This window comes from Camelina sativa, chromosome 10 (genome assembly GCF_030686135.1).
Source record: "Camelina sativa cultivar CO46 ecotype springtype chromosome 10, ASM3068613v1".
Taxonomy (NCBI): domain Eukaryota; kingdom Viridiplantae; phylum Streptophyta; class Magnoliopsida; order Brassicales; family Brassicaceae; genus Camelina; species Camelina sativa.
In genome coordinates, this window is record NC_141889.1 from 13,547,968 (window position 1) to 13,567,251 (window position 19,284).

The window sequence follows — 19,284 nt, forward strand, 5'->3', positions numbered from 1 at the left end:
ACTTTACCATCATTGAACTTTTTTAACAATACCTGTTGATTGTCAAAGATTAAACAATTGTGATATGAGTTGACATGGATGATTCTAACGCATAAAACACTATGCCAAACTATAATTTTTCTAATTTAAACTTACCAATAATAGTCTGAAACGGATCTATGTGGAGAGAGGCGGCGCTACCCTCGCTCGCACGCACGCACGCCGCCGGATGGAGGGTAGTTTAGTCTTTTAGCATTTGTTTTCTTTTCGAAAAGGAGAGGTCATTATTAATCGCGTGGATTTGAAGACGATAAAAAAAAAAGGCATAACGAAGAAGAAGAAGAAGAAGAAGAGGAACAAACAAGTATAACCATGGGTGAAGAAGTTGTCAAGGTAATCGTAAATCTCTTCTTTCTGAATTCCGAATTTCTCAATTCCTCATCGGAAACATGAATTCGCCGATTGTTATATTAATATTATTATGTCCATAAGATTCGTGTTTGATGTTTTGGCTCATACAGTGTTTTAGCTTGCTTGCCTTATCTCGGATGTTACTTGTAACATATCGAATTTGATTGCTTTAGAACATTTTCTCTGGTTAATGTTGAATTTCTTTATACAGTGGCTAATCATATTGGATTAGTGGTTTGGTTTATAATAACTGATTTTGATGTGATGACCATGACTCCATGAGATTGATGTCTTCTTGATTCACATATTGTTGTTGTTGTGTGTTATTGCTTAGTATGGAAGAGAGGAAGTGATCCAGGCTTGGTATATGGATGATAGCCATGAGGATCAGAGACTTCCTCACCACAAAGATCCTAAGGAGTTTGTATCTTTGGACAAACTTGCAGGTTTTTGTGTTTATCTTCATTCTTGTGTTCTCTCTGTAATGTTTTTTTTTTACTGTTGTTTGCTTTTTTTATTTATGTGTAATGTTTTGAGTGTACAGAGCTTGGAGTGCTTAGCTGGAGACTTGATGCTGATAACTATGAAACCGATGAAGAACTGAAAAAGATCCGCCAATCTCGCGGTTACTCTTACACGGTATGTCACCTTTTTCTTTATATATATCTTTGTTTTGTTATCCGTTGGACTTGAATTGCTAGCTCTTCAGTTTCAACCAAGTGCTTTTTCTTGACATTTCAATACATTCAGTGGCTTAAACCTTATTTATAACTAGCCAAGGGATGAATGTAGCCGAATATAGCAGTTGTGACTTCGTTAGAGAGCAAGTAGTGAAAAATGGGTTTATACTGTTTCTTGGTAGATTTTAAGATTTGCTATTTGTTTGTCATTAACTATCAAATCTCTCTGGTTCTTCTTCCGCTAACGTTAGCTATCCAAGGGAGATTAAACAACCCGTTTCCTTCTCTGTTACACTTTCCGAGCTTAAAGTTTTTTTTTTGTGTTAATAACTCGATGATTCCCAAACGTTTTTGTTTGTGTGTGTATATTTATCTGCTCGAGTCTTGGTTTGACGATTGAAAACTGTTTAAATTTCCAGGACTTTTGTGAGGTATGCCCGGAAAAGCTTCCAAACTATGAAGGGAAAGTAAAGAGCTTTTTTGATGAACATTTGCACACTGATGAAGAGATCCGTTACTGCGTTGCAGGAAGTGGTAAGTACTTGTATTGGCTGCTTTACTTGTAAGACTTCAATTCGATTCATGTTTAAATTTCCTTGGACTAAAGGGTACTTTGATGTGAGAGATCACAATGAGGCTTGGATTAGAGTATGGGTAAAGAAAGGTGGTATGATAGTTTTGCCTGCTGGAATATATCATCGCTTCACCACGGACTCAGACAACTATATCAAGGTTCAATATTAGCTTCCCTTGGTTAATTTTATCATATACTTTTGCTTGTTTAAGAAACTGAAACATCTTGTTAAACAGGCAATGCGGCTTTTTGTGGGTGAACCGGTGTGGACACCATACAATCGCCCACACGACCATCTCCCTGCAAGGTACAATGTCCTGTTTTCCCCTTTTGTATCATCAAAAGCTTACTCTCCGATCGTTATCCAAGCAAATAAACAAGAAAACTGTTTTATGGATATTGAAACTTGAAACGGCTATTTTACAGGAAAGAGTACATCGATAACTTCGTGAAGGTGAACGGAGGCGGTGCCATTGACGCGTCAGCGTAGAGGAGATTTTTATAAACTACGCGTGCAATAAAGAGAGACATCTGTCTCATGTTGGATATGTGTACAATAAAGAGAGATCTGTCTCATGTTGGATATGTATATGTTTAGATGAAGTCTCCCTGAAGACACTTTCATTCGTGTGGCTTTGGTGTTGTTGTAATGTTTCATGGTATGTTAACTTATAACTTACCACCCTTATGTCGTCTATATATTCTGCAATAATTAAATAAGAATCAGAAGATGTTCATGTTGACAAAATACATCAAAAATAGAAAAAAAATAGAACTAGTTCGAAGCTACAATCTTTTGGCTTATACGGATACGAATACCCTATGACCCTTTGATCCAATTATCCGGGTTAATGACCAATTAAAATTTCTCTTTCAATGTCATTTTCCAGCTCCCAGTTTGCAATTCCGTTATAGAAGCCTTTGTGTAGTGTATTAGACTAGTTTTCAGTCTTGCGTCCGTCTTATTCTCTTGTTATTTTCGAGTCAATAAATAATTTTTGATTCATGTCAACACTTCAAAGCTTTTTAGAAACATAGTAAATATCACCAAACTATGCATTACATGTACAAATCGTTCTCAAAATATGATTATCCCTTAAACTAGAGCAAAAAAAGACTTAGACGAGAGTCCCACCGCTGACGTACTCAGTAAAGGCCAAAGCAACTAGACCGAGCATCGCGAAACGACCGTTCCATAGCTCAGCGTCTGACGTCATGATCCCTTTTGACTTTGCCTCCGCCCTTATTCCTTTGAACAACGGAACCATCGATGCCAACGTCAGCAACGCCGTTGTCCCAAGAAACCACCCGACGCCACCGTCGGAGATCTGAGCGAACACGTTCTCTCCCTTTGAAAGCTCCACCGCGATGGCAGCCACGAATCCAACCATGGCTAGTCTCCCGTTAATCCTCTCGGGCGCTGGACCGCTGAATGCTAGTAAATCTCCAAACTTGGTACTCACCTAAACAAGAAACCAAATCATTCAGCTCACAAATCTTTTATATCAATCAGTAACATGCATATTAGATCATCTGTAGACTATATACCTTAGGCTTGCTAACTGGAGGAGGAGATGGTGGCATTTGCGATTGAGAAGTTGAGGTCGAGGGCACGGAAGGGTTTTCCTTGATAGGATCACCCTGAGCCATGCACCTGACTCCAACCGGAGCATTCCTCTTGAAGAAGAGTTGCTTTGTGTTTCTGATGTTGCATGAACTCAATCCACCGGAAGGAGCGGCAAACACTGACTGCATGTTGAACGACGCCGTTGCCATTTCTGAATTGGTTTTTTAAAATGCTAAGGATCGAAGGAGATTGGAAGTAGTGAGAGGAATTGAATTAACTCTAAAGACTTGAGGATTGAGGTGGAGTTGGTTTGTGGTGTAACTCAAAGATCAGGTCTTTATTTATAGATCGAGGTGAAATGTGAATGATAGGTCAAGTATTTTCTGAATTTTATGTCTTTGTTTATCTTTATTGATTTATGGGATACTTATATTTTAGGTATTTTGTGTTTGTGGTGTGTAGTGGAGTAATAAGTAGAAAAAAATATAAGAAAAGAAATAAAATTATTTCACTTGAAATCGTTGAAAATGTGAAAAAGAATTAAAATATCAGGAATTTGAGAATTTAATGCTAGACACAAAAGCACGTAGTAGCCAAGAATTTTAAATCGAGAGAGTGAGGTGAGATCTTAAAGGAGCCACGTCTAGCTGAAAAAGTGCAACTAAACTGATGACGTGCCTTCTTTCATCACACACAGAGACATATCTTCCTTGTATTTTTCTGATTGGCCAACGCCAAGTGGGTTTGGTAAAACACGTAAAGAAAACTAAAGATTGTCTCAAAATATTTAGAAACAAAGTTAACGGCTCAACTTCATTTCACTTGGGAGATTTTGTTTCTGGTAGAGAGAACTCGCAAGCAATAACTTCGATCAATGACTTGCAGACTCTCTTTAAGCCAAGACTTTTTTCATATGATTCCTTTCCTCGGCCTTTTCTCACTTCTCTTTTTTTTCTTTGTTTTTTTTTAAATCAAAGGTGTAGGCGAATACTAGGGTCATCGGTAATTTACCTACCCCTCGCTTCCAAGTTTTGTGTGATCATTTGACTCAAGAGTAGAATAAGGAGGTCACAGGTAATTTACCTACCTCTCTAAACTGATCAAAATCATATCATCTTTTATACTCTTTTTTTTCTTTTTTTTTTCCTAATAGTATTGAAGGGAAGAGAGAGAGGAACATACTCTTGAAGAAGTGCAATGTCTTGTGTGGCTTTAATGTAGAGATCTAGTCCAATGTATACCAATTCCCAGGGCTTGATAATTAAGTCCAGTTTAGGTCCTATAAAAGTTAGAGACAACGTTAGATCACCTGAATATCCATCGAATAGGGATTTGGGGGATTGTTGAGTCGGCTCACAGTCTTTCCAAACTTCGGTTCTATTGTCAGGCATAATCAAGAATCATAAGAGTGCTAATCCAAATCAAATAAACCTTTAGAATAAGATCATAATCCCCTACTAGTTTTGACTCAATAAAAAAAAAATGTGACTCGATAAAAATGTCAAAATTATTGATGTAAAAAGTGGAAAAAGGTCTCAAGTCAACAAAATAGAAAGTAGCATTAGTATAGGATGGAACATCCTTCCCCCCAGACTTAAATCACACCGTCCTCGGTAGGAAAAGTGTAGGGTTTAAGAACAATGTCACCTTGATGGAATGATGTTGTGTCGACTCTAAAACATTTTATGGTTTCCCAAAAAATTGTCTAGAGGTCGGCTGTGGAATGAAAATGTGGTGACTAACCATTTGTAACTTCCTTTGGTTGCTTGACATCGAGTTTGAACTAGGCTAAGTTCAATCAAATTCTGTTTGATATATCTAAATGCATCCTCCTTGAAACAAAAACCTAAAACCATCAATAAAAACGAGAAAATAAAAATAACAAATGCATACCTAAATAAAAGAATGGTGATGGTTGGTGGTGAGGATGGTGGTGGTTCGGATTAGTCTCGCGGTACACGGATGAACGGATGCGGACATAGCAGCTGGTACGGTGGTGCGGTACGTGGTACACGGTGCAGGACATGGCATCTGCTATGGCTGGTATGGCTAGTGGGGACTCTCGACATCGATCACATGAGGATTGTGATTGATCCGTTGCCTTCGGCTTGCTTCGGTCACATTGAACATGGCTGGTCAGTAGGTGGTGCTTGCCACTAGACATAGTTGTGCATTGCTAATCCATGGGTACTTCTTCTTCCTTCTTTTTTTTTGGCTTTTCTGTTTTCTATTTTTTTTGTGTTTTTTTTTTTTTTTTTTATATATAAAAACCTGAAACGAAAATGCAAAAATATCAGTAGTAAAAGAAAATAAATCCTAAAAATAAATACTTACTAGCTTGGGTTGCCTCCCAAGAAGCGCACTTGTTTAACGTCGTTGGCTCGACTTTGGCTTGCTTTATCAAGCAGGATGAGGAGAGTGGGTTGTCCTAAGACAAGCTCTCTTGGATCTTTCTCCATCAAATTTATCGGGTGGTTCTCTTGCATAGTCTTCTTCTCTACACCGTCGAGTAGGTGGGTTGAATGGTTTAGCTTCATAGAAGATGTCTCCATTGATGTTGGTGAGAGTCATTCTTCGGTTAGGCCAGTCCATGACGGCTCCGGCTGTGGCTAGGAATGCTCTTCCAAGGATAAGTGGTGTAAACCTTCCTTTCTCAGCATTGATAACATGAAAATCAGTTGGAACATTGCAGATTCCAACTCTCACATGAATGTCTCGGACCATTCCTTCGGGTATTGTGAATGAGGAGTTGGCGAGTCCTATGCGTATGTCTGAGGGTTGTAAGTGTCTCAAGCCAATCTTCCTTGCAGCATCGGTTGACATGATGTTGATACATGAACCGGAATCACATAATGCATCTTCGAATTTAACACCATTGATGGAACAAGTGATGAGGAATCGGCCAGGGCTCTCAACTTTGTGTAGTGTTCACAAATCTTCAGGTTCCAAAGCTTTTAGGAACAGATCTCTAATCTCTTCTACCCATTCTCTGCTTTCCAAAAATAAACGAGAGATATCATGTTGGCACCAAGCATTCATGAAAGACATACCAAGGGGTAAAGCTTTGACAGCTTTGTTGAACTTCTCCAAGTCTTCCTCGCTAATGCGTCTTCTACGCCATAGTTTTTGTGTTTCGGCTGGTGCGTTTGGATAGAGAGATAGTCTTGCCTCTCTAAAGTGATCCTCCACATGTTCTTCAGTAATATAGCTCTCCATGAAGAAACGCTTCAATGGGAACTTGCTCCATGCTTCTTCGAATGAGATGTGGGGTGGGATAGCTTTCATCAAAGTCTTAAACTTGTCTCTTGGGCGCTCATCCCATCTAGAGACTGTTTGTATCTCTCCAAACTCGGAAGTTTGGTGCTCCTTTCCTTCTTCTACAATCAGCTCAGCTTCTGGTTCTCCTTGTTGAGGGTTAGAAAAATCGGATCCATCATCTCCAATGGACTCATCCTCATAGTCGGTTTCATGCTCCTCTTCTTCTTCAACGATTTCTTCTTCTCCTAGACCTTCAAGGTTTCGTGGTGGTGAGGCTTCAAGAGTTGTTACAGCAAAACAATCCTTGATAAGGATTGAAACTTCTTCTCCTTGAGAGATCTCTTGCAAATCGGGTGTAGAACTCTTGGTCTCCATCGAAACTTGTAGCTTATCTCTCAAAATTTTTTTTTAGGTTCTTCCACTTCTAGGGGAACTTCTTTCACGTCGAGATATTGTGGAGGAGGAGTAGGGTTCTCCCTTGTTTTTATAGGGCCAAGAATTCCTTTTCCTAAAAGGAAACATGAAAGTTTTCCTTTTTCATTAAGAATTTCTTTTTTTCTTCCTTCTTCTTCTCCATCGATTCGATTTTCTTCCTTGGTGTGTCCAGCAACACACGAGATTGAGCTTTCCAGATTCTCCTCAAGATACTTGATTCTCTTTTCCATGGCAGCTTGCTTAGCTCCAATATTAGACTTAAGTAGTGGAACAAGAAGACTAGTGAACTCTTCGGTTAGAGTGTCTCCCAAGGTATCAAATTGTTTACCAATCTCTTCCACTTTGGTTTCGGTTTTCTTAGCTCTTTCTTCATACTTCTCCATATGGTTTCACAGGTCGAAGGTATTGTTAAGAATAGCTTCGGTGTTATTGCAGCAACGGCTCTCCAAAGTGTTAATCTTCATGTTGCAATCGCTAATCTCCTTAGCATTTTCTCTTATCTCCTTTGAATGTTGATTCTGCTGTTCTTCAAGACAATGGAACTTCCTCTCAATGGCTTCAGCAGTTTTAGAACTTTCCTCCTCTATTCTTTTAACTTCAATAGAAATATCATCTATTCTTTTAACTTCAATAGCAAGGTTTCCATGTAGCATCTTCATAGTCCCATCTAGAGAGTCTGTCATCCGACTTATAAAGTTTAGCATCATTTCTTCTTCAGCTTTTTGTTATGTAGACTTATGATGGTTGTCTTGGTACACTTGGTGTGGAAGTCGGAAAGGATCTCGGTAGGGATGGTTTAAATTGGCTTCGGCTCTCCTTGGATAGGGTCTTTGAAAACGTGATGGACGGTGACTTGGGACAGGTTCCCAATCTTCATAAACATCATATGGTGCTGAAAATGGTCGGGTTCTAGGGTTACCTCGGTAAAAAGCTTCTTCATGGTGTTGAAATTGTCGAAAATTGTTATTTTCGGTAACTTCTTCATTAGGCAACTGATATGTCATGCAACAGTAGAAGTCTTTGAGCTTTTCTTCTCCATCTTCTTTAGCAGATGATAGATCATAAGGCTCATCATTCTCCATTGGCAAATCTTCATATTCTATAGCTCTTTCCTCGAATTAAGCTTCTTCCTCATCGGTTGGGTAATCTTTTTCTCAAGTCCACTCCTTGGACTTGTTAGGATCGGTTGGATCATCAAATGAGGCTCCATGTTCCTCTTCAGCATCATCAGAGTGACAGACTTGATCATAGTTCCAGTTGTTGCGTTCGTCCGGGTTGTTGAATAAGGTTTGTGAGGCTTCAAACTTCCACTCTAAACGGCTCTTGATGGTGTCAATGGTGTAACCCATATTGATAATTTTTGTTCGGTCATCATCAATATACTCCGTGTTGTTTAAGACTTGATTGTTGACAGCATTGATTTGCTCCTCCAAGCGTGTAACGTCCTTGGTTATAGTCTCGAGTTTGGCTCCAAACTCAATGCTCATCTTATCCAACTTAGCATTTAGAACTCTATCAGCCTCCTCTTGACTTGATATAAGTTCATCCATCATCTTCATGAGCTTGTGTTCATTGTAAGAGCTCCTTGAAGTGATTGGTTTTCAATTGTCATAGAAAAAAGTTTTCATTGACATCGACATTCATAACTTCTTGCGGATCAAGGTGATGGTCCATTGCACAGCATGGCACATCCATGTGGTACGGCGTGTAAGAGTGGTCAGCTCGGCAGTAAGCTGGTCCAAGTGGTGCTCGGCCTCCAGATGGTCGAGTGAAAGCACTGCGACAAGGTCGCCTAAGTGTTGGTATAATGCTTGGTCGAGAGTGACCAATGCTTGTACCTTGCAACGAGTGGGCTTGCGGACCGGATGAGTCTCCGTCCGTGGCTTGGTAGCGTGACATGAGCTCGGCTATTGTGAGATTCTCAAAATCTCCTGGGAGAGCGTCGAAGTTCATCCTCAAGGTCTCTTGAAACAATGAAAAACAAAAAGAAAAATTAAAAGCAAGGTGTCCTAGACGTTACTCTAGTTCCTAGACTCTTGTAAACAACAATCTCTCCCCGGCAACGACGCCAAAAAGCTTTGATGTGTGTGGTTTTTCACTTCAAATCTTTTACCTTAAAAAGACCACACAACTGCTGAAAGTGCACAGCTAATCGGTAGTAGTATTTAAGGATCGATCCCACAGAGAGAGAGAGTTGTTGTTTAACGGAATCTGACGGAGGTAAGTAAGGCTAGGACTCAATAAAAATAGGGTTTTGGTTGTCACGGTTGTAGCAAGCAAATGAATGTAAATAAAAGCAAGTAAAATAATAAAACAAGCGTTAGGCATCAAGAGGAATCGTAGTGGTTCAATGATCTATCTATCTAGGAAAGTTTAAGGTTAGTTTGTTTATCTAAAACTCGGACTACGAAACACTAATGAACCGTTAACTTAAAGTTCTCAAGCTAACCGTCTAAGATCACTACAATTCGTTACTCAACTGTCGCAGGCAACGACGTATAGATCAAAGCATTTAAAACAGGTTCGATTATAATCCGTGGAATTCCATAGGTAAGGGGTATGTGCTTCCTATGTCTCCCCACACATCTAAGCTAGGTCAAGCACACATGCAAGCTTTTGGCAAAGCACACACACTTTAGATCATAGTTAGTTCATGAGGCTAACTTAAAACATTAAGTAAAGACTTAGAATTAAAGCATAGAATAAACAGATTTAAATCTAACAAACCCTAAAAATTGCCACCTAAACGAAGATCATCTTCCCCTTTGATTTATCCCTTTAAACCCAACTAGAAAACTACTCTAGCATGTTTAAGGGAATCATCAAAGCAAGGTTTAAACAATTCATAAACATAAAAGAATAAATAGAGAAAAGGGTTTTAGATATTACTTCAATGATTGTCAAACAAAGTTGTAGGATCTTCTCCCTTAGAAACAAAGTACAAAGCAAGTAGAATAGAAAGAGTTGGTGGATCTCAAAACTTCAAAGAGAGGGACGAGGGAGAGGTCTGGACGTCAGCTGTTCCTCTGGTCGTGTCTTTTGGTTGCTCCAATGATTGCACACACAAAACCCTAGGGCTTAGAAAAGTATTTATAGGGTTCTGTCTATATTTAGGGTTTTGTAAGGGTAGAAACGTCTTCTCTTGTTAAGTGCATGACAAGGGGCGGCGTAGGAAGCTTCTATAACGGTGGTGAAGACTTGGACTGGGCCACCGTGGTGGTAGCTGGTCAGGCCTTCAATAAAAACCCATTGGTTTGATGGTTCTCCTTACGTCAGTTTAAGGTACGTCTCGGTAAATCGGGCATAACGTCCGGATGGTTGGATGGATTGACTTGATTCCTTTTCAAGGAGAAAGATGACTCTTTCAGATTTCCATAGACACCAAGTACGTCGAAATGTAAGTTCTGGAAGTTCTTCAAACGTTGCCCGTACTGTAAAGCTCTGAAACTTTCCTAAAACGTATTTTCCTTGCCTTTTGGTCCTTTTTGCTATAAAACCTGTAAAACCTTCTTGAAACCTAAAATACTTGATAATGGATATTAAAGCCTTGAAATCATATCAAACTCTTCCTAAATGCTTATTAAAACTATAGCTAAAATGGGTAAAATAATGATGTTATCAAATAGAGTGATCCATTTTGGAAGCCATGAGGAGGAAAAGGGTAGTCGGACAACGCCCAAATCTGTCTGGAAATCGGACAATTAAAAAGGGAGTGGTTAATAGACTCTCCCTCCTCATCACAAATTTGACGGACCGATTTAATGCTCATTCCCCTTCCAATAAGAGCCTGAGCCACTTGGATTGCCCCTGACAATACTTTCCAGAGGAAAATTTTAATTTTTGGATCCGTATGCAACCTCCACACCAGTTTTTTCAGCTCAATGATTGAAGGTAAGACTGAAACTTCTTCGATGAGTGCAACACTCCTTTCTTTATGCGCTAGCCAATACCCTGATTTGACAGTGAAATCACCAATCTTGTTGTATTTTCAGGAGAAAAAATCCTCTTGAGATATAATCGGTTTTATGGCTTTTATCCTTGTTATGTCCTGGGGGAGAAAGAGATCCTCAAGCTTCTCTTTATACCAAAACCCAGTATTCTCATCAATAAGTTCACTCACCTTTAAGCTGACTTCAAAAATTTGGGTTTTCCTCCAAGGTGCTCTATATCCGTTGTCATAAATCCACTCATCAATCCAGACATTTAGAGATTTCCCATTACCCACCTTCTTCACCCGACCATTTATTAGAAGATCACGTCCACAAAGTATACTTCTCCATGCGAATGATGTTCTTTTATTCATTGAAGCTTGTAGGAAGTCAAACTCTTCATAGTATCTACTTTTCATTAACCTGGATAAAAGGCAATTTGGTTCTTGAAGCAACCTCCAAGCCTGTTTTGCTAAAAGAGCTTGGTTAAAGGATTGTATATCACTAAATCCCATTCCCCCCATATCTTTTGGAATACACAATCTTTCCCAGCTTTGCCAGTCAATTTTCCTTGAGTGTTCTTCAGAGCTCCACCAAAAAGCTGCCATAGCACTCTGAATGTTTTCACAAGTCGAAACAAGAAGTTTGAAACAGGACATGGGAAAAAAGCATTGCCATAGCCACTGATTTCAGAAGAACTTCTTTTCCTCCTTGTGAAAGGCATCTAGTGAACCATCCTGATAACTTGGCTTTTACCCTATCCTTTAGATAACTGAGCATCTCAACTTTTGACCCACTGAAACATTTTGGTAACCCGAGATAGACTCCTGCTCCTCCCTCGGCTTGGATCCCCAAAGTATTTTTTATACTTATCATAGAGGATAAATATATTTATCATAGAGGATATACTTATCATAGAGGATAAATATATTTATCATGTAAATTATTTATATGGTGCATCAAATACGTATGTAAAAAAATTAGGATTTCACCCGCGGTACACCGCGGAACTAAATTATAAATTATTGTATTTTAAATAATAAATTTTAATTTATTTAATTTTCAAATTTTCAATTAATTAACTTTTATCTAATTAGTTTATAATTTTGTTTAGAATTTTATTTTATTTTTGAATATTAAGAATGTGTTATAGTATGTGTAATATTTTGTAATTCATATACTAAATAATTTATAAGTTAATTTTCAAAACTATGATTATATAGTATATATGAGATAAACTAATAGTTTTAGTGTTTGTTATATAGTCCAAACCCGCCATGCTAGGAGGGTCATGCAACATGTTCAAAGATTTAAATCCGCAAAAACTCATCATATGAAACCCGTGAAAGTAAAAATTAATTTTAAATATGTTGAGATCAATGCGTTGAGATCAAAAATCTCGGTCACAAATCCTCCTCCAAGATCGAAATTCAATTCGTTTATTGATTAGGCCGATTGTTTAGGAAATTTGTGTATCGAAAAAATATTGTTTTGTAAAATTGGAAACTTAATATTAATTAAATTAATTATAAACTTAATAATTATTGTTAAAGAGAGTGGTTCCAATTGTTTTGAAAATTTATTTATGATGGGAAATCTTGTTTTCAAAAATAGAACCCTAATATGAATTAATTAAATAAAAAATAAATTAATAATTAATACTAATGATATGTTTGTAAATAGGTATGAACTTCAGGATTTATTTCATAAATGTCTCCAAAAATGTATATATAGATATGTGACCATTACTTGTGTTGTGTGAACTATGTATTTGAGACTGAGTTCAAGAAGAACATTGTTTACGTGAGTGGTGAAGAAGTAAATTGCACTTGTAGACTTCAATGCCAAGTGGGTTTGGTAAAAACACGTAGAAGAAAGAAAAGGAAGTTTGTCTCAAAATATTTAAAAGTAGTTAACGGCTCAGAATATTTATTCACTCTGGAGATTTGTTTCTAGTAGAGATGGACATTCGTAAGCTTTGCTCAAGTACATAGAATCAAGATTACTATATAGGGAAGATGATGGGAACACTGTAGGAGGGGAAGAGATCGTCGATAAAGCCCACACTTTTCTATCTGGGGGGGGAGAGGGATTCAAATAGCTTATAATGCCTCCTAAGCTCCAGATCTAGGACAATTAATTTATATTTCTCTACTAATACGATGATACGACGATAATGTAAACGTTGGTATGTTACCAAATATCCATTCATACTTTTTACACGATATGATTCAACTTTCACGTAGATCTCTAAAAAGAGAGATCGCAAATCGGACGAGAAAAAGTTCTTGTGGCTTTATATCCAAATATGATTGTCTCAAAATTTTTTGAAACAAAGTTAACGGCTCAGAATATTTCATTTCACTTAGGAGATTTTGTTTCTGGTAGAGTGAAGTCGCAGTCGATCTCGTTTCGTATTGGAACTTACTTGATTTCAATATGGCAGACCGCAGACCCATACTGACTCCTTTTGTTCCTTTCTGTTTCCCATTCATGGCTGCGTGCCCAATTCTCCTACGTTCCCTTATATTACGCATTGGAACGGTATATAAGAATCACACACATATTTACATCAATAAATATACTTATCAAAGAGGATAATTACTTACATGTTGTATTCCAAATTCGTACGTAGAAAAAATCTGTGACCATTACTTGTGTGAACTATGTATTTGAGACTTTTGAGTTCAAGACGAACAGTGTTTACGTGAGTTGTGAGGAAGCAATGCACTCGTAGACTCCAATTAAAAACTAATTAACGGCTAGAGAATTACATATTCACTCGGGAGATTTGTTTCTGGTAGAGATGCAGTCGATGAGGTTCACTTTTTTTTTTTTTTTGACATTCAAATTTCATATACTTATAAATTAGGAAAAAATCTCTTTGATAAAAAAACTAACTGGGTATCAACGAATTTACATGAAAAAATAGAAACTTCACATCTTTGTATATTTCGCAAAATTATCGCCTATGACACCTCGGTTTGTGGAGAAGTTTAAAAGAATTGAATTGATTATCTATGTCACTAAAGTGCACTTATATTTTTGGTTAAGGGTTCTGAGAGAATTCTAGAGTTAAGTGTGCTTAAGGTGGAGTAGTCTTACGATGGGTGACCTTCCAGAAAGTAATTGTCAAAACTGTGCGAGTGAGGGATGGTAAACAAGTCTTTAAAGTCTCCCAGATGTAGCAAACCGATCGTCAGATAAAGATGAGCTTACAAGAAAGATGGCCCATGAACTGGAAGTGGATATGGGACCACTAAGAAGTGGCGGTTAGGGCATTACAAGTGGTATCAGAGCCAAATCCAGACTAGTGTGGAGTCGAGTGGGCTCACACCGCTAGGAGTGACAGTTTTGGTGCGCAACATGGACATTGTGATCTGTTAGTGGGGGTGAATTATGATACCCCAGTTTGCGGAGAAGATTTAAAGAATTGATTTGGCCACCTATTTCACCGAAGTGCAGTTATCTTTTTGGTCAAGGGACCTGGGCGAACTCTAGAGTTCAACATGTTTGAGATGGAGTAGTTTTAGGATGGGTGACTTACCGGGAATTAATTGTCAGAACTGTGGGAGTGAGGACAAAACACAGGGAAATATCATTTGGTGATTTGTAGAGACGATAAACAAGTCTTTCAAGCCTCTCAGACATAGAAAAATCGACCGTCAAAATATAGATGAGTTCACGAGCCTAGTGAGAGGACGTGAGATCCATTAAAGAAGGTGGGCCCACGGACTGGGAGTGGACATGTGGCCACTAAGAAGTGGCGGTTGGGGCATTACATCACCACATATATTATCACCTCGAGAGATATATAAAAAATTAAAAACAGCAAATCAATCTCTAAAATAAGTAAAATCTTTTAGTTATGATGTAATGATAGGTCAATCTTCGATATAAGACATCATCCTAAGGAGGTCTTAACAATCCGTACCAAAAAGAGCTTTATCTATATTCAAGGTCAACACACACTCCATTGCCCAAATAAAGGTATCCAACTCAGCATGTCATGGAGAAAGACTTATACGCAAAAAATTCAGCCTAAGGTGAAAAATCCTATCACCGATAAGAACAATCCGACCATGCTCCTACTTGTACTTCTTATTATGTCAAGATCCATCTATATAAAAAAGAGAATCTTGTGTAATTAGGGTCGCATGTTCGCCAGCTTCTTATACCACATGTACTATGTCTCTATTATTGTCTCTCTTTTATTTTTCTTCTTGTTGTGTAGCTTTCTCTAATGTATCTTACATAGACTCATGTGTATTTTCAAAAACTTTCTTGTTCCTTACCTTCCAAATATAGCACATCACCCATGGGAATATTCATAAGCTTTGCTAAAATGGCCAAAGTTTTTACCTCGCCCATACATAAAATCAATGTTACTATATACAAAAGATGATGGGGACACCGTAGGAGGGGAAGGGGTGATGATCGATGGAGCTCACAGTTGTGTAGCTAAGGGGGGGGGGGGGATTCAAAGAGCATATGGTTTATAGTTTCCCCAGCTCCACATATTGGACAATTTTTTTCTCTACCAATATACTGGGTAATATAACGTTGACATGTAGCCAAACATCCAATCATACTTTACAACACAAAATGCTTCAGCTTTCGTGTAGTTTTAATCTTTCATGCTCGTGTCTTCAGTGTTGTAACAGTAGGTTCAAAAGAGAGGTCACAAATTGGACGAAAGATAGTTCTCACGGTTCCGTATCTAGACTTGACGATATAGTTACTAGACATCCTTAGGGTTCATGAAATAAGGAAGTTTTCTTCCGGGGAAGGGAGGAAGAGTTCTTGGTGATGATCCATTTTTCACCTTTTTGTATCAAAATCAATCAAGGTGTTAACATAGATAAATGAATTTCTATCATTAGATAATCTTTTTTGATGAGCGAGTTGGAATATCCGAGATTCATGGGTCGGTCCAAATACCAGGTTTATAGTTTTGCAAATTTCATACTTAGAACATGTTATTCGCCAACATAAACCTCCAACCATATGAAGGCCGTTAGATACTTGTATCTCAAGTAAAGTACTATATCTGAAGTAACTTCCTTTAAGAACTTGACTAAAGAGGGAGTCATGGAATCTTAATAGCCTCCATAACTATTTTACGAGAATGACAAGATTAAACTCTTCCAATGTTCTAAAGCCTACTATGCCTTCTAAAAGTTGAATAAAAATCTGCTTCCATGGGACCCAATGTCATCCTTTGCTATCTGCTTTATTACTATCAACTTGGAGCATATGGGTTTTGGTAAATGAAAACACGATTGAAACTGCTTGCTCTATTGGTTTTATCAATACTTCCTTTCCTCCCTTGGATATGAATATTGAGGATCATAAATTACCCTCTTATGTAGTTTATCTCTCACAAATGCAGAGACCTCTACTTTTAACCCATGAATCTTCTCATGAATACCAAAGTATGTCACATACCTCCTTTTGTGATATTGCTATTATAGATTTGATCTCTTGTCGCATATGGGCGGGAACTCATTTCCAAACACAATGGATGATTTGGAAAAATTAATTTCTTGATCGGAAACCTCGCCATAAGAGCAAATTATACCTATTACTTCTTTGCTTTGTTGAGTATATGCTTTGCATAAAAAAAAATGGTTGCCAGTGAACTATAAGTGGGAAACTCATGGGCTTACGTTTGAAGTACAAAACCTTGGATCGATCCTCCCCTCGGGCTTCCTAATCCGAGGAATTAGGTCGATGTACATAGTATAAATAAACAGAGAATTGGGTCCCATTAACGAATCTCCCAAGTTGGTCTAATTCGTCATGTTGGGTCTCCATTGATCAACATTGGATAAGAGACGAAGGTAATACATTTCATAATGCAACCCACCCATCATTGATCAAATTCTATATTTTTGATCAAGGCTGTAAGAAAATTCCACTCCGCTCGATCATATGTTTTGCTCATATCCATTTTAATTGCTATAAATTCCAATTGGCTTGGTTCGATCGAAGAGCGTGGAAATTTTCTTGAGCAATGAGAATATGATCTGTATTTGTTTTCTTGCCACAAAAGCAGATTGTGTCTTGGATACTAGCTCCGGTAAAAGTTTTTTTATGCATGCGCAATCTGAAGATTTTTAAGATCAGTTTATAACTCACATTACAAAGGCTAATTGGTCAAAAACCAACATATTTCATGGGGTCTATCTCCTTTCGGGATACATATATGTTTGTTCCATAAAATATCCCATAGATAAATAAAGTATTCACCATCTTAGTGAGATCAGTCTTAATTGTTCCCAAAAACATTAGAAGAACAAAGTTATTATCCTATTCGGTTATTGAACATTTTGGATTCAGAGAGAATAAGACTCGTTTGATTTTTTCTTGGATAATTTTCTTAGTAAGGCACTCAGTCATGGAAGGCCCAAAGAATCATATCGGCGTTATTCGCTTTTTTTTTTTTGTCAAACAACTTCCATAGAAATTAAAGCCTTAAATGAAGTGAGTTCATACAACAACAAGGTACAAGATAAACAAAGGAAAATAAGGGTAAGAGCTTCATGAGTTTTCCAACTTTACCAAACTTAGCAATATTTGAAAAATCTGTTGGAGCCAAGGCGAATTTGTCTTTGAAGCCAAGCTTCAAAAAATCTTCGAACAATAAATGGTCATAAGCGGCTCTAGCGGATACCACAATCGAGTTCACATTTAAAAAGGAGAATAGATTACTAAAATACTCGACAGCTACTTTTTCTATTCCTTCTTCAATATCGACCCAAGAGTTGAAAATAAAAACGACTTGAACGTACACTCTATTGTCATTTTCCAGCTCTCAATTCTCAGTTTCATTTTAACCTTTTTAACTCGACCCATAAAAATGACAATTTTTGGTCAAATCTTTTTAATATTGTGTTACCAAAAAGTATACGAAGTTTACTGACTAATTCTGTTGCACCGTACTCCAAAAGTATATTAGTCTAATACTTTCTTCACATAAATTTTTGATTCATGTCAAGTTGTCAACACTTGGAAGCTTTTAAAAAATCTTATCAAAATACCAAACTATATATGCGTTACAATTCTTAAAATATGATTTTCTTTAAACTGAAACTTAGACGAGAGTCCCACCCGTTACGAACTCAGTGAAGGCCAAGGCAACTAGGCCGAGCATCGCGAAACGACCGTTCCATAGCTCAGCGTCTGACGTCATGAGCCCTTTTGATTTTGCCTCCGCCCTTATTCCTTTGAACAAGGGAACCATCGATGCCACCGTCAGCAACGCCGTTGTTCCAAGAAACCACCCGACGCCACCGTCGGAGATCTGAGCGAACACGTTCTCTCCCTTTGAAAGCTCCACCGCGATGGCAGCCACGAATCCAACCATGGCTAGTCTCCCGTTAATCCTCTCGGGCGCTGGACCGCTGAATGCTAGTAAATCTCCAAACTTGGTACTCACCTAAACAAGAAACCAAATCAATCAACTCACAAGTCTAATGTACATTCAATTCAAAAAAAATAAAAATAATAATGATTACAAGACTATGCTAACGCAAAATCGTAATTACAAAATCAAATTCTAATGATGTTTATATTAATGACTTCGACTATTAGATCATTGATTATATACCTTAGGCTTGCTAACTGGAGGAGGGGATGGTGGCATTTGCGGTTGAGCGGCCGAGGTCGAGGTCGAAGGCACGGAAGAGTCTTCCTTGATAGGATCACCCTGAGCCATGCACCTGACTCCAACCGGAGCATTCCTCTTGAAGAAGAGTTGGTTTGTGTTTCTGATGTTGCGTGAACTCAATCCACCGGAAGGAGCGGCGAACACTGACTGCATGTTGAACGACGCCGTTGCCATTTCTGAATAGGTTTTTTGAAAGGCTAAGGATCGAAGAAGATTGGAAGTAGTGAGAGGAATTGAAAAATTAACTCTAAAGACTTGAGGATTGAGATGGAGTTGGTTTGTGTTGTAACTCAAAGATCATCTCTTTATTTATAGGGTAGGTGAAATGTGAATGATAGGTCTAGTATTTTTCTGAATTATATGTCTTTGTATATCTTTATTGATTTAATTATGGGATACAAAGATTACTTATTTCAGGTATTTTGTGTTTGTGGTGTGTAGTAGAGTAATATGTAGAAACAAATATAATAAAAGAAAAGAAATAAACTGAATTGCAAATGAAACTTCCACTCTTTTGGGAAGAAAATGATTCCTCAGTATAAATGTCTTTTTCAAACTTATGAGATTTTTTGCCATCTTAATTTATTGTATGTTTGTAACAACTAAACAAATTCATTGGTTATTGTAAAAATAAATTAATTTAGTTCACTTGAAATCGTTGAAAATGTGAAAAACTATTATACCAGGAATTTGAGTTGAAGGCTAGACACAAAATCACGTAGTAGCCATTGCCAAGAATTTTAAAACGAGAGAGTGAAGTGAGATCTCAAAGGAGCCAC

At 37.8% G+C, this 19,284-nt stretch overlaps 3 protein-coding genes across 4 annotated transcripts; 1 reads left to right on the forward strand and 2 right to left on the reverse strand.

The window, feature by feature from the left end:
* The first annotated feature begins 86 nt into the window (after positions 1-86).
* Positions 87-2,460, forward strand: LOC104718954 (acireductone dioxygenase 3). 2 transcript variants are annotated; one of them, XM_010436783.2, is made up of 7 exons: positions 87-372; positions 725-836; positions 935-1,029; positions 1,490-1,604; positions 1,678-1,802; positions 1,881-1,951; positions 2,071-2,460. In XM_010436783.2, exons 1-7 carry the CDS (start codon positions 352-354, stop codon positions 2,132-2,134), a joined length of 603 nt encoding a protein of 200 aa, XP_010435085.1. In that variant the 5' UTR covers positions 87-351; the 3' UTR covers positions 2,135-2,460. The 2 variants fall into 2 exon arrangements, with proteins under 2 accessions (XP_010435085.1, XP_010435086.1); XM_010436784.2 differs by having other exon boundaries at positions 123-372; positions 1,696-1,802.
* Positions 2,461-2,667: 207 nt separating this feature from the next.
* On the reverse strand, positions 2,668-3,769 carry LOC104718956 (early light-induced protein 2, chloroplastic-like). Its single transcript, XM_010436787.3, has 2 exons — positions 3,193-3,769; positions 2,668-3,107 (listed from the first exon to the last, which is right to left on the reverse strand). The coding sequence occupies exons 1-2, from the start codon at positions 3,418-3,420 to the stop codon at positions 2,763-2,765; spliced, it is 573 nt and encodes a 190-aa protein (XP_010435089.1). The 5' UTR covers positions 3,421-3,769; the 3' UTR covers positions 2,668-2,762.
* Positions 3,770-17,790: 14,021 nt separating this feature from the next.
* Positions 17,791-19,000, reverse strand: LOC104718955 (early light-induced protein 2, chloroplastic-like). Its single transcript, XM_087470560.1, has 2 exons — positions 18,446-19,000; positions 17,791-18,274 (listed from the first exon to the last, which is right to left on the reverse strand). The coding sequence occupies exons 1-2, from the start codon at positions 18,677-18,679 to the stop codon at positions 17,930-17,932; spliced, it is 579 nt and encodes a 192-aa protein (XP_087326686.1). The 5' UTR covers positions 18,680-19,000; the 3' UTR covers positions 17,791-17,929.
* Positions 19,001-19,284: the final 284 nt, after the last annotated feature.